We start from the raw sequence: 16141 nt of genomic DNA, 5'->3' as shown, positions 1-16141 counted from the left end.
CAATAACAATGTTCGCTTCACTGTGTCCAATATAAGAAACATTACTATATGTGCTACAGTATTGACATGATTTAAAATATAATTTTAATATGTTTTCTCCCCTTGATGAATTTATAAATTACTTCGATACTAGGTTCCCATATTGATTAACATTTGTATATTATATGAGGTCTCTTCTTATCCTATTTTTCACGTATTTATACGTCCTTGACTTTTAAATTTTTCATTATGAAATTAAAATTAAGAAACTGCTCCGAATTCAAGGAATGTTTTTTTTTATTATTGTCTATAGATATATTTGATTGCAGTTGCCACATTGATGAATGGTTGACTATTTTAAATACTCGGATAAAAAGCAATAGCCAATTTGCTCTTTCATTCTATTTTGAATTCTTTTCAAAATGTTGAATTCCTGCATGCCAGTTATTTACCGGTTTAATAAATTTAGGCAAACACTATATATGAAATTGATAATTAAAGAAAACTTGCATGTTGAACTGAACTACCAAAGATTCATTTTAAACATCTCACTAAGACAACAACACAGAAGGCAAGTCTTATAGAAAACCTCATAATATAGTTGAAATTATAATATACATATATATATATAAATATATATATATATATATATATATATATATATAAACGAGTCTAAATTGAAAACTACGTTCAAACCTATGATTGCGTTGGATAAAAACCGCAATTTTTATACGTGTGCATGTAAAACAAATTTTGTTGTACAAGGGTCTAAAAACAGCACAAACAACATTTTCCAAAAGACCAAAAAAGTGAAAAAGTATATTTAAACAAAACGCATTTAACTAACAGGTCGAACAACTGATGTCCTTTAACCTTGCTGACTGCCATTGACGATTGCCAAATAAAATTGATCATAAGATGTAACAAAATGGATCATAATATAAATTTAATACTAAACAGAAAAAAAAATCAACTTTTGGCCACGATGTTATGCCACAAACATACGGTGTCAATATTTTTTTAGTACACCAGATCCGGATTTCGACAATAAATGTCTCTTCAGTGATGTTATGGATCGAAACGGTATTTGGAAGGCCATATTAAAAGTAACCTCATTTTTAGAAAAAAGTACCCTTATGTTTAGATAGACTCTTGAATTTTAAGAGTCATTATAGGATGAACGGATCATTTAAACCGGAGGGAAAATTTGATACAAGCCCAAACGAAAAAATATAAACGAGTCCAAATTGAAAACTACGTTCAAACCTATGATTGCGTTGGATAACGGCAATCTTTATACGTGTGCATGTAAAACAAATCTCGTTGTAAAAGGGTCTAAAAACAGCACAAACAACATTTTCCAAAAGTACAAAAAAGTGAAAAAGTATATTTAAACAAACCGTATTTGACTAACAAGTCGAACAACTGATGTTCTTTAAACCTGCTGACTGCCATTGGCGATTGCCAAATAAAATTGGTCACAAGATGTAACAACATTGATCTTTACATAAATTTAATACTAAACAGAAAAAAAAAATACCTTGTAGCCACGATGTTATGCCACAAACATACGGTGTCAATATTTATTTAGTACACCAGATCCGGATTTCGACAATAAATGTCTCTTCAGTGATGTTATGGATCGAAACGGTATTTGGAAGGCCATATTAAAAGTAACCTCATTTTTAGAAAAAGTACCCTTATGTTTAGATAGACTCTTGAATTTTAAGAGTCATTATAGGATGAACGGATCATTTAAACCGGAGGGAAAATTTGATACAAGCCCAAACGAAAAAATATAAACGAGTCCAAATTGAAAACTACGTTCAAACCTATGATTGCGTTGGATAACGGCAATCTTTATACGTGTGCATGTAAAACAAATCTCGTTGTAAAAGGGTCTAAAAACAGCACAAACAACATTTTCCAAAAGTACAAAAAAGTGAAAAAGTATATTTAAACAAACCGTATTTGACTAACAAGTCGAACAACTGATGTTCTTTAAACCTGCTGACTGCCATTGGCGATTGCCAAATAAAATTGGTCACAAGATGTAACAACATTGATCTTTACATAAATTTAATACTAAACAGAAAAAAAAAATACCTTGTAGCCACGATGTTATGCCACAAACATACGGTGTCAATATTTATTTAGTACACCAGATCCGGATTTCGACAATAAATATCTCTTCAGTGATGTAAGGGATCGAAACGGTATTTGGAAGGCCATATAAAAAGTACCCTCATTTTTAGAAAAAGTACCCTCATTTTTAGATAGACTCTTGAATTTTAAGAGTCAATATAGGATGACCGGACCATATAAACCGGAGGGAAAATTTGATACAAGCCCGAACGAAAAAATATAAACGAGTCTAAATTGAAAACTACGTTCAAACCTATGATTGAGCTGGATAAAAACCGCAATTTTTATACGTGTGCATGTAAAACAAATTTCGTTGTAGAAGGGTCTAAAAACAGCACAAACAACATTTTCCAAAAGACCAAAAAAGTTAAAAAGTATATATTTAAAAAAAAAACGCATTTGACTAACAGGTCGAACAACTGATGTGTTTAACCCTGCTGACTGCCATTGGCGATTGCCAAATAAAATTGATCACAAGATGTAACAAAATGGATCTTAATAAAAATTTAATACTAAACAGAAAAACAATTACCTTGTGGCCACGATGTTATGCCACAAACATACGGTGTCAATATTTTTTTAGTACACCAGATCCGGATTTCGACAATAAATGTCTCTTCAGTGATGTTAGGGATCGAAACGGTATTTGGAAGGCCATATAAAAAGTACCCTCATTTTTAGAAAAAGTACCTTCATTTTACATATATATATACTAAAAATGTAAGGTATGTGGTCCGAGACCACAATTAATTCGTAGTGCATTTCTTTTAGAACATAAATGAAAATTAAAAAAATCCCACCTACGCTTTCTCAATGAAATTTTTACAGTGTGTTGTACTACTTTTGGGACAAAGTATATCAAAATTATAGAAAACTTCATCGGCTCTAACTCAAAATATGGACATCTTTGTGTTTAGGGTGTCTTGAAATCTTTTGACAGCTTCCGAAGTGCTAATTTTTTTACCTTTTTCAGCTGGACCAAATCACTACTTTCCTGTAAAATTCTGGACCCAAATTTTTTTACAGTGTAATTTCACCCCCCTACTTACAATTTGAGGCATTAAACATGGAGAAATAAATTTGGAAGGGGTATAAAAATTAATGGCAAGTAACCCACTGTTAACACTAGGGACTAAATTCGTAAACAACGAAAATCAAGGGACGACAATTGTGGTCTCGGACCATGTATTGAAACAGAAAAGTTGTACCGACGTGTACTAAAAATGACAGGTATGTATTGAAACAGAAAAGTTGTACCGACGTGTCCAATAGTACGCTGGCATGGCAGTTTAGTCAGAGGATGATGTAGGGGGTAGCAGGATGCACGGGCCCCCATTTTGTGAAGATAATTTTGTTGATTATATAAGAAATAACAGTCAGCGCCCAAATACCCCTTTAGTGAAAAGTTTTCGATCCGCCACTGTTAATCATCTTATATATAATTAATAAGCTTATAGTACATGAAATCATACGAAAATGTTAAGATCATATTTCATTCAATTCCCAATCAGTAATGAGATACATTTTTGTAGTTGACGTGTACCTTATTTTTAGAAATGGTAAACTAAAATTATAACTTTTTATTATTATTTCCAGAGACAAAGGAGTGAAACGAAAACTTAATACATGTGAAAATATAGATAAAATAGAACAGAAAATGTTATAAAAAAATTAATATTTTTTTCTTTCAAATTTATTTTTTTCTTTTCTTTTTTTTATTATGCAGATGCCATTCTTACCTTTAAAACGTTTCGTGTTTTGTCTATGATAAACACGCATACACCAAACTACAGAACAACAGAGTGCTCCTAACGCTGCAAGTGTTGCAAGAACTACCAAAAGAATTGAAACAAATTTTGATGAAACCATCTCTTGATCGGCTATATGAATAACATCTGAAACAAACATATCGGGAAAATGATTATAAACACAACATGAACAACATTATACTGTGTCGTGATGTGTTGTTATGTTTGATTGCATTTACATATTGTCTAGATCGTTTTCTAAAAGTCATGGTCAATCACGTCATTGTATAAAAATATAAACTTTAAAGTCGTTAGTATCGATAAAAGTAAACAATCGTAATTAAATTCAATATAAAAAATAAACTTAGTAAGAGAACTTCGATTGTTGTTCTTATTAGTAATAAACATGAGATCGCTGTTTTTTCAATCTTTAGAAGGATAATGCTAAAACTGCACAGACAGCTGAATATTTGTGTTAACAGAAGAAATCAAAGCTCATAGATATTTCGAAAAAAAATTAAAATCGGGCTTATCAATTAATCGGATGAACACTTTATTTGGTGTGAATTGATGACTGATTAAATGATACCACCAACTATCACAAAGCTTATCTCATTAAGTAGAACCGATCACTTGTTTATCTTTGTATTGAAGTTCAGAACATGGCATTGTTATTTTCCTTTGAAGAGAAATAACAATGCCATGTTCTGAACTTATTTCTGTTGAACTAATACGAGAAAAAGAGGTAATTTCGAAATAAAAAAAAGAACTAAACTACAGAAATCGCTCAAATTTTACAATAGTTTAGCTTATTTGAAAATAATGAGAAAAAAAACATAGGTTACTGCTGAGTTAAACAAAAGAAATTTCAATTTTAATGCCCAAAAATGGCATTTTTCCAGCAAAGGGAGATAATTTTGAGGTTTTTTAATAATATGTACATTTTAAAAGTCATCTGGGACCAAAAAAATATTTTTTTTTAGAATGATTGTTGTTCCATATGACAAAGTAACAACTAATAAAGTAATAAATAAAATGTGAAATGAAATTAAAAAAAATATTTTTTTTCTAAAATATTATCACAATATTCTTCAGATTGAATGCATCTGATCAATTGTGGTAAGAAGTGTTTTGAGTCTCCAATGAGTAATTGTTAACAATTACCATGCGTTGAGATAAATTGTGAATAACTTATTACCATTGTCAACGTATATTGTTCTGGTTGCTATCACATACTCTTGACCTTTGTGAAGCAGCTTGCAAGTGACGTTGAGTGATGTATTTGTTTTGAGTTGATGGTTTGATTGATGGACAAGACGAACTTCAAAATATAACCCATTTTTCTTATATGTACTGTTTCCAAACGTCAGTTGTAAACCCTGAAAATAAACGATATTCTGAAATTAGAATAGAGTAAATACACCTGATATTATTTAAGCTGGTTCTCGGCTGACTACTACACTTTGTTCAAAATTGGGCCGTACTGGATGTTTGAAAGTAGCGTAATACATACGGATTCCAGTTTAATATTATCTATTCGTCAAATTTTTAATGTTTTGGAAGTAATCGATTGTAGAGATTTATATCAGAGATGGGTCCGATTACTTTCAATGTAATTGATTAAATTACAATTACTTTGTCATGTGTACGATTAAATTAAATTAACGATTACACCATTTCTGAAAGTGTCTGATTAAATTAATGATTACATTTGCAAAGTAATCATGGTTACATCTGATTACAATGATTTTTTTTTAAAAGCACACATTTTGAATGATGTAAACGAATAAACGTTTAATATACATTGTAACTATAGCAATTTTTCGAAAGGATTTTGTTTGATATATATAAAATGTTAACTGCAAACTTCATCTATTTAATAAACCACAAAAGTTCACTGTACATATATACATGAACATTGTGTCACTGGTTATCACCCATTACACTTTATCATCATTGATCTTTGAATTATTTTGACTTCAATTGAATATAACTTTATAAAACGTATGCTGTTTGTCTTCTAACCTATTCCAGACTTTATATGTGTTTCAATGTGTAGGTTATGGAGGTTAAACTATGATGAAATAAAGTTACGAGTTAAAAACTATTTAAAATTTTAATGGAATTATTGTGATTCACATTGTAAACAAAAATACAAGTACTAAAAATCATTGCATTTTACATGTCCAGTCCAAATACATACAAAAATTTGCTTATTTTAAACAAGATATGTGTCCGACTTTTGATTTAGTTTGTGCTAATAAGATAAGTTTTCACTTGTCTAATTAATCTTTTATCATATATATTGTCCTACAGCTATACTTATTTGGTAATTGCAACAAAAACAAACATTTAGAACATAGTAAAGTGCTTTCGACCAATGAAATGCAAGGATTTTCACCCTTAATAGTGAAGAATGACACAAAACATGTTTTTATTTAGTAACGTATTGTTATGCTCTGAATTACAAAGGGCCAATTAGTGTTGCCAATATTGCCTAGAGGCAATTCGCAAGGACAGTGTACTGAAAAATAGTTATGACCCCAGGCTTTTTAATCAAGATTCAATTATTTGTATAAATTTAACTGTAATAAATATTCTTTAATACACAAGCAGTTCAAATTTCTAAACAATATCTTTTTCCATTTTTGAAAATGACAACTTTGTTTATACAATTTGGCACATTTATTGTCATGGTACTATTATCGTTTTCTTTGTCTTCGAAACTGTGCTGGTTACTTTTGGCAATGGACAAGTCATTTTCTTGCTTAACGTTTTTGCTTGTGGGTACTGGCGGCTGTAATGCCTTGCTTACATTATCCTGTAATGTTTCTAACGGGCGTTTATATGTGTCGACGGCCGTTGATCGGTGACCACTTCTTGATTTTACAGTTGAATCGGAAAATCCGGCATTGAAAAGTGTGGTGCAGCATGTAACTTTTCCAGAATGGTTGGTGATATTACGATCAGTAGTTGAAATTCCCGCAGCCTTAAATAATTCCTTCATTTTGCTAGACAATGTGTTAATACCAATCGGCTGGACGCTAAAGCAAATAGAACCATCGTTAGCTTTATGTGGTAGCGGTTTACGGTAAAACCTACCTTCACGTGGAATAAGTGACAAGTATTTCTCATAAATTGTAACTAGGCATCTTGGGTTTGTTGGGTCACTTTTCTGAGTTATGCGTTTGACATCAACGTTTCTGTTATTCAGGCCACCTTGTACATTCTTACACAGCCTCCCGGTATAATGGAGTAATTTATTACCAATTGTGTCCACAGAAATTCGAAATTTACTATCATCAAGTTGTTTGTGTTCATCTAAAGCACGAAATCCAAATAACTTGCAGTTGTAGAAAAAAACTATATTGGTTAGCCCATTTGAAGTGTTACTATGGAACGCCGGAACTGTCTTATAGTGTAAATATTTAATGTGTTTTGTCGCTTTGACTTTACGTCCTGTCATTTCTTCTTTATGTTATGTACATATGCCTTTATATCCTGACACGGCATCTCTGTGTTATGTCAAATAAGTAATTTGTTTGGTCAAACAATTGTATGCTATGTCATTGCTAAACTTTGTTGTGCAAAATATGCATTACATTATGCTGTAACTACTATATATTCTATTAATACTTCGGAACTTTATGATCAACCACCTTTACATTCTCTCATATTTATGTATGTTGTGTCTATTCTTCTTTCACGCAAGTCAGTTAATAATTTCGTCCTGTCTCAAGTGTTATTGATATGTCAAATGTTCTAAACGTTTTGTTTTGATACACCTTTGTTCTATGTAAATCTCATAATATTGTAGTCTTTTGGCGTTATGTTGTGTTTATACATATGTATCTCCAGTGAAAAACATAATACATCATGGTATAATTCAAATGCGTTTTGCCGTACAGTTGATACTCTCTGTGAGCATTCATTAAGTCATGTGCAGATGCCTTTTACATTATGTGCAAACAACTAAATACGTTTTGTGCAAACCTCGTTTACCATATGTGCAAACATCGTTTACCTTATGTGCAAACATCGTTTACCTTATGTGCAAACACCTATTTCGTTATGTGCAAACACCTATTAAGTTATGTATAAAAACTACATCAGTATGTGCAAACACTATAAGGTTATGTGCAAATCCCGCTTACATTATGTGCAAACACCATGCAAGTTATGTGCAAATGCCTATTACATTATGTCCAAACATCTATTACGTTAGGTGCAAACACCTATTACGTTATGTCCAAACACCAATTACGTTATGTGCAAACTCCTATTACGTTCTGGTAAACGCTTTTTTGACACAGATTAAAACAAAACGCATCAGTGATATACACTTTGAAAATCAAGAAAATTATAAGTTTTAGCTTTCTAAAAAGTTCTGAACTACTTCGCTGTATTCTTTATCAAGGTAATATCCATTGGATGATGAATACGAAGTGAATGTAATATGTGTGCTTCGGGCTGTTGATTTGGTATTGGAAATGTAGTATTTTTTTCTATTGATTGATATAAAAATGTTATATAGATATTTAGTTTTTTGCTCTTTTTAAAGAGTGTGCGTTATACATCCACTCTCTTTATATTTTGTTCATTTTACTTGTTGAAAATTAAAATATTTACAAATATATAGACATGATTCTCGAGGTGTGTCTCTCTGGAGGTGTGCCAAAATTTATAAAAGTCATAAAATATATTTAATGCATTTTTGAAAACATTGTACAGGAACATTTTCGGCAAACAAATCGTACATATTGCAGATTAGCAATGCAAGTACAGACGTATTAATGATTGATATTTCAAATTTCAATTTCAGTGTGTAATATATGCATATTAAAACGACCATGAAATATTACATTTGATCTGAAATGTAATACACACAGTTAATTTTCCGGCATTTGATGGCTTAATATCCTCAGAAGAGAACAGTCTGTAAATATTTATCTCATGTAAGCCAATAGTTGTTGCTGAATTTCAGCCACATCATGAAGCAAACAAACATAATTTATATGTGAAAAGTTATTATTTCAAGATAGCGTGTATGTCGACTGAAACTAAAAGGCCCACCCTGTTATTCGAAGCAAAAAAAAAGGCTACATGTAAAAAACAAAATGTAACCTCATTTCTTTACGGAAAATGTGAACGGAAAATAAGTTGATATATAAAAAAAAAGAAGACGTAGTATGATTGCCACGAAGACAACTCGCCACAAGAGACCAAAATGACGCAGAAATTAACAACTTCATGTCACCGTAAGACCTTCAACAATGAGCAAAGCCCATACCGCATATTCAACAATAAAAGGCCCCGAAAAGAATATGCAAAACAATTCAAACGAGAGCACTAACGGCCTTATTATGTAATGTTCTTTTCCATCTGCACCAAGCGGGGCATTTCATAGGTCGCCATATCTTGCATACATAATCATAACATATAGTTTTTGAGGCGCCAAATTACGTTTATTAATTATAGACTTTTGACAAGGTAAACACATAATATATGCGTCTTTTCAGAGTATATTGACTGAAGACGAAGATATTTTCTCGCCACCTCTTATCTTGTATTTTTTTTTAAATAAGCAGGGAGTTTTGGCAAAACTGAGTCCCGAGCCCCCTCTTAATCAAACTACTTATAAGACCAACAAACGCAGCTCCATCATTTTCAAAAATTCTTGTTTCGCCACTGGTAATTGAAAGAGAAATCAAAAGAGGAAAAAAATTTGGTTTTTAACATAAATCAATAATATGAAAATTTCGTTAAACTCGTTAAAAACATAAATAAAGTAAACAAATCTTTAATATTTATACACACGTACAGAAAAAGTGTGGAAGAATATCTCAAGAACGTTTGCGATATCCTATGCAGAGTTATCTGTCTTTGCTTCCTCTTTCGTGGGACAATGAAGGTTTTGCTGGAAAATATGAATGCCCACTCAATGCAATCTATTACAAAAATTGAAATATTACAGAAAAGTGTCCACCATGCACTTGCACAGCACTATAACTTATATAGTGCAATAGAATGATATACAAATGGATGAAAATTATATATACATGTAACTGTAATTTAAAAATATTAAAATAATGTATAACACAAAAAAAAACAGACTTTACTGATTTTTATGACTTCTACAATGAGGTTGAATTTATCATCCACGCGCAGAAAAAAACTATCTATCAGTACGTCACTTTCAGGTAAAGAGATGTGATTTGGTTTTCCGGGACAAGTGCTTGTGACTGTCCACAAGAACTTGCCGTCATCCGATGTTCAGTACTTCAGTGCTTTGATTCATATATTTAACATAAAGATGTTCTCAACAAGTAACAAACCATAACAAGGGTTTTATATTTTTAACAAATGTCTTATTGTCCTTATATTATCTTGATTCATTTTGAGAGCTCGAATCGTATCAATGACATACTGCACATTTTAAGATTCTTGAAAACTAGCAATTGTTGCATGGTGCTTTAAACGGATGAACAACAGGGTTCCAAAATTCCAAATATAACAAAACATGACATGTAACTCTCTTAATTTATAATCAGTAGCAGGAAAATTACAGAAGAATTTTAGCCTTCCTTTTCGTTTCGTTATATAGGTGATTTTTTAAAAAGAATTTTGACTAAATATGTTACGTCGATTTCAAGGCGAACAAGATTGCATCAATTCAAAATTGTTTCCGCGCTTTGAGGATAATTTGGATTGAATCATGTTAACTTCATGCCTCGCTAGCCATTTATAAAAAAAAACACGTCTCGCTTTAACAGTAGCCGAGAAAAGGGGGACCGCTATATCTCAACATTCGTAAGGGTTCCACGGAACCAAGTGTCTCGACTACATTTACTGTTAATCGCAGGCTCAACAAAAATGAGGAAAACATCTATAAAAATATTCCTCTTGATACGATCTTTGACTGTAAGAAGCTTCTGTCCACGTTTGGAAAAAAAGACAGGCTAGTTTATGCATCTAATAAATGTTTTAAAAAATAAACTTCAGACTGTAATGTTAACTAGAAGTCCATTTAAGAATTGAATGCTTCTTTTTGTAAATTTATTGGGGTGTAAAAGCGTTGACCGAAGTACATTTGGTATGAAGCGCTTCCGCGCTTCATTCTAAAAATGTACGCACGGTCAACGCTTTTACAACCCTATAAAGTTACAAAAAGAAGCATTCAATACTTATAATTACATTTTTTAGCTAGGATTATAAAAACACGATTTTCATGAAGTTAAATTTAATTCACCTGTGCACTTTATTGTGGGACCTCGTGTCATCATGAATGAAATGTCATTGTCTCATGCAACTGCTTACGGAATAACATGTGATGTACAATTAGCCAATCAGAATAACGTATTATAATGAAACATACATTTAATGTAATTATTCTTAAGTAAAACACAGGTACAAAATCTTAACAAAATTTCTTTCCAGATACTAGCTTTTGATCACAAACAAGCGTCTGACCAAGTTTGGTACAAATCCAAAAGAGTATAAGAAAGTTATTAAAATTCTAAAAACATAAACCACAGAGTGAATGTGTTGCTTCACAGTGTAAATGTATTATTTCCTGGCAGAAAATCTAAGTTTATATATAAACGGAAAAAATGAAATTTTATTTTCACAAATTTTACTTCTGGATACATGTAAATGTATCTTATGATCATAAACAAGCTTCTGTCCAAGTTTGGAAGAAATCCAGTATACATTTATGTAGTTTAAGAAAGTTTTTATATTTTCAAAAACTTTAACCACAGAGTGAATATTTGTGGACGCCGCCGCCGACGACGATGACGACACCGACGACGACGGAATGTAGGATCGCTATGTCTCGCTTTTTCGACTAAAGTCGAAGGCTCGACAAAAATGGCAAAAACTGTCAAAACATATTTTAGAATGATAACATTTAGATCCAATAGAATATATTTGTATGAAACTTTATATCTTTTTTAAATAAGATTTGTCAGAATAATGATGTGCAGCAAATTCATTTTATGAACATTTGGCTTAATTGTGTATTTAGCTATATTGATCGAACCATTCGCGTTCATAACTAAACGCATCGAAGCTTACCGTTTATACCGTATATCCCGTAATATTAATTGAATTTAAGACTCTCCGTTCGGAAAATAAGTTTATGTTTCTAATTTATACGACGATATTCGTTGAAATATTGAACAAATAGATAAATCCATATCAACAACTGTGGAATAATGTATTAATTATAAATGTTCTTTGTCGGTAAACGTGAAATTTATGTGTACGAGCTTTAGAAACAGGACGATAAGCGAGGCCATAAGGGGATCTATTGTTATTTATTTATTTGTGATTTGGTATTTCGTGGAGAATTGTCTCATAGGCATTCACATCACATCCTTTTTAAAAGATAGTCAGTATTTTCTGAAATTCAAAGGAAAAATTAGGTAATGATGACCATTGTAACAACTAAATTATTTATTTATTCCTATAGACAACAAAACTAACGATATGCACATCACATATAAAAAAAAATAATAGCAATGAAACAATAACACTTTACTAAATTATGTATTTTTTTTGTATCGTTCTTGATGACACGATTCGAAAAGTTACCGGACGAAATACGGATAAATGAAAGTCATTATTTCGAGTTTTAAGTTGCGGAATTGTTTTCGAGTATGGCCAGTGAAGGTTAAACAAGGGTGATAACCCTTTCTTTCAGATTAATATATGTATGCGTCATTTTTGTGGATTACAGGATAAGGCAGTTTTTAATATGAAAAAAAATAGGTTTTTTTTTAGAGAAAATGCAGCTTTTTGTTACACCCGCCTACCTGTCTGATCCAAAATCGGATCAAATATTTCCAACATCCTTGTGAGTTTTTAAAAAAATTGTTAGATAGGAGGGGCGGGTCACCTGACCACCCCTTTTCAGGACACCAACATTTTCAACACGCCTTGTCAGGGACGGAGAAAATAATAAGTCTTGGGAAGGTCATTCAGAATAATATTTACAACTGTTAAAGGAAATGAACGAAAATAAAATCTTTAACATTTTGTAGGATTCCTTAGCTGCTACATGATGATCGTGGGAGACGTCATTACATTTGTAGCATTAATCTAGTACAGATGAAAACCCTACTAGGAGGGTAATAAAAAATCATACTTGTCTCTTGTGAAGAGTTGTCACATTGTCATTCGTACCACATCTTCTTTTTTATCTCGTTTTGTTCCTTTCGGTTGCACCTCTTGGAGAAACTAGAGTCGTGTCCGTATATTTGTTAAACTTTTCAACAAGTAAAGAGAACAAATTTTCAAATTAAATTTAGTATGGAAATAGGGAATGTCAAAGAGACAACAACCCGACCAAAGAAAAAAACAACAGCATGGTTGCATAACGCACACTTTTAAAGTGGAGCAAATTAATTTCACATAAAACTAAATACATAGTATGTATATAGCATTTTTACACCAATCAATATAATTATGAAAATCCAGTTTGTTGAAAAGGTCAAATTTTTAATTTTCTTCATTTTCAAAATGCATATCATTGATGCGTTTTATTCAAATCTGTGTCAAAAAAGCGTTTACCAGAACGTAATAGGTGTTTGCACATAACGTAATAGGTGTTTGAACATAAAGTAATAGGTGTTTGCACATAACGTAATAGATGTTTGGACATAATGTAATAGGCATTTGCACATAACTCATATGGTGTTTGCACATAATGTAAGCAGTATTTGCACATAACGTAATAGGTGTTTGCACATAACGTAAAAGGTGTTTGCACATAAAGTAATAGGTGTTTGCACATAACGTAATAGATGTTTGGACATAATGTAATAGGCATTTGCACATAACTTAGATGGTGTTTGCACATAAGGTAAACGATGTTTGCACATAACGTAAACGAGGTTTGCACATGACGCAATGAATGCTCACAGAGAGTATCTACTCTACGGCAAAACGCATATGAATTATACCATGATGTATTATGTTTTTCACTGGAGATACATCTGAATAAACACAACATAACGCCAAAAGACTATAATATCATGAGATTTACATAGAACAAAGGTGTATCACGACAAAACGTTTAGAATATTTGACATAACAATAACACTTGAGACAGGACGCAATTATTAACTGACCTACGTAAAAGAAGAATAGACACAACATAGATAAAATATGAGAGAATGTAAAGGTGGTTGATCATAAAGTTCCGAAGTATTCACAGAATATATAGTAGTAACAGCATAATGTAATGCAAATGTTACACAACAAAGTTTAGCAATGACATATCATACAATTGTTTGACCAAATAAATTACTAATTTGACATAACACTGAGATGCCGTGTCAGGACATAAAGGCATCTGCACATAACATAAAGAAGAAATGACAGGACGTAAAGGCAATTCGACATAACACATTAAATATTTACACTATAAGACAGTTCCGGCGTTCCATATGTTACAATTAAAAACTCCACTATCCCACATGGCCTCCTCGTCTGTTGTTAATATAGAGTCTGCCCTTTTTACGTTAGTTCCAATACCATTATCGGTTAGTTCTTTCATTCGACTGTCAAGACATTTTCTAAAAAACGCAAATGTAGATGAATCCTTTTCAAAGAGGCTCACGTCATTTCTGTTACAATCTGTTCTCAGATACCTACAAAAAGTGGTGGTTTTACTCTTTGTTTTAATACATATAAAGACTTATAAAGGATTAGTAGAACTTTTTTAAAGATGAATTGGTTGAAGAAGAAATTATTTTTCAGAAAAGTAAAATAACCGACGACGAATTGCAATACAGTGAAACCTGTCTAGTACGACCTCCTTGGTACTTCAATTTTTTGTTAGATTATTTTAAGTAAAAAAATACGATCGAACATTTTAGGAAAAAAATGCAGAATGAGCAGTGTTGCAAAATCAAACTGGTAGGATGAATATGACAGGCTTGTCCTTTTTGACAGTACTTGTAAACGAAAATGCAGGAGAAAGGTTTTCTGATATGCAGTAAAAAATCAATTGATGATTTTTTTTATAAGCCCCCTGCCTAGAATTCCTGCCTCAAATGTTGCATCCACAAAACAAGTTACGATACATTTTAAAAGTAAACTTTTTTTAAGGAGAGGGGCTAAAATCAAATGTAAAAGGACAGGTGAAACCTTTTGCAAAAAAATGCCATGACAAAAAGTAAAAAAAAGGCAAGATATATATGACACAGTAAATGTAAAATGAGGATTCAGGTAAAAGTTCGTCTCCAATATGTATTGAAAAACCCAGAATGCAAACCCCCCTTTTCCACTCGAAATCAAATGTTTGCTCCCTTAAAACAAGTAAACGAACGTATTTCAACAGTTGTTGCCCCCCCCCTTTTCCACCAACCCGTTTAACTATACCCAACTCCAAGACAGCGGTTACAAAAACAAATATCAAAATCAACACAAATGTTTTTTCATAAAATTACATTTTCATAGTTTTAGTACAATGTAACATCTACATCAAACGCTATATACTGTATTGTGGAAGCTGTGGACTACAATTCCAATAAAATGTTGATTTTGATGATTTTACTTGTAACGGCTGTCCTGGTGTTATATATATTGAAATTTAAAATTTGTAACTTACCTTTGAATGCCTGATGCTAACTGGACCAATGCATTTGGTGGATAAGGACTGGTATCAACACGTCTACATTCTTGTATAAAGTGTGCCATCCAATAGTTTAAAAGTTCATTTGAGAGTAAATTCGGATCACTTGGTATTGCATTACCACCATCAGTTATTGTTTCTTGATACAAATTTCTTTCTAAAGTCCACGCAACCCAGACGCCTAAAGCCCACTTGTTGTTATTTCTAGTCTTTTTCGGAATAGCTTTAAGAATTCTCTCTTGTAAGTCTGAATCCGACAATGGAACAGAAAATCTACGCGGGGCCGCAGCCTCACACACGACCGGCTCGTTTTCATATTTTACAAGGTCCTGAGTAGGTAAAAGCATTAAATCATTCTCGGACACTTCTTCTTTTAATTCAAAAGTTCCAATTCCAACAAGTTGATTCATTTTAGACTTAAAGATGCATACATGTTACTGACTTGAAAATAATAATACTTTTAATAGTCATTAGAGCAAGACAGTTAGCTAGAGGGGTTATTTGTTTGGCCATATTTTTAAGAACTGTGTTCATGTATACCATTTAACACAGTACATATAATTAATCAAGAATAGAGTTTATATGTTCTAAGTTTGTAAGAACATGATAACCCTCTTCTTCATGATAA

The 16141-nt window shown here is 32.0% G+C and overlaps 1 protein-coding gene across 1 annotated transcript; it reads right to left on the bottom strand.

Moving 5' to 3' along the window:
- Positions 1-14298: 14298 nt before the first annotated feature.
- Positions 14299-15923, bottom strand: LOC134694365 (zinc finger MYM-type protein 2-like). The gene is made up of 2 exons (XM_063555369.1): positions 15490-15923; positions 14299-14527 (listed from the first exon to the last, which is right to left on the bottom strand). The coding sequence occupies exons 1-2, from the start codon at positions 15921-15923 to the stop codon at positions 14299-14301; spliced, it is 663 nt and encodes a 220-aa protein (XP_063411439.1).
- Between the last annotated feature and the right edge of the window lie 218 nt (positions 15924-16141).

The sequence above is a fragment of the Mytilus trossulus genome, chromosome 13 (genome assembly GCF_036588685.1).
Source record: "Mytilus trossulus isolate FHL-02 chromosome 13, PNRI_Mtr1.1.1.hap1, whole genome shotgun sequence".
NCBI lineage: Eukaryota > Metazoa > Mollusca > Bivalvia > Mytilida > Mytilidae > Mytilus > Mytilus trossulus.
This window is presented reverse-complemented; position numbering and strand designations above follow the sequence as displayed.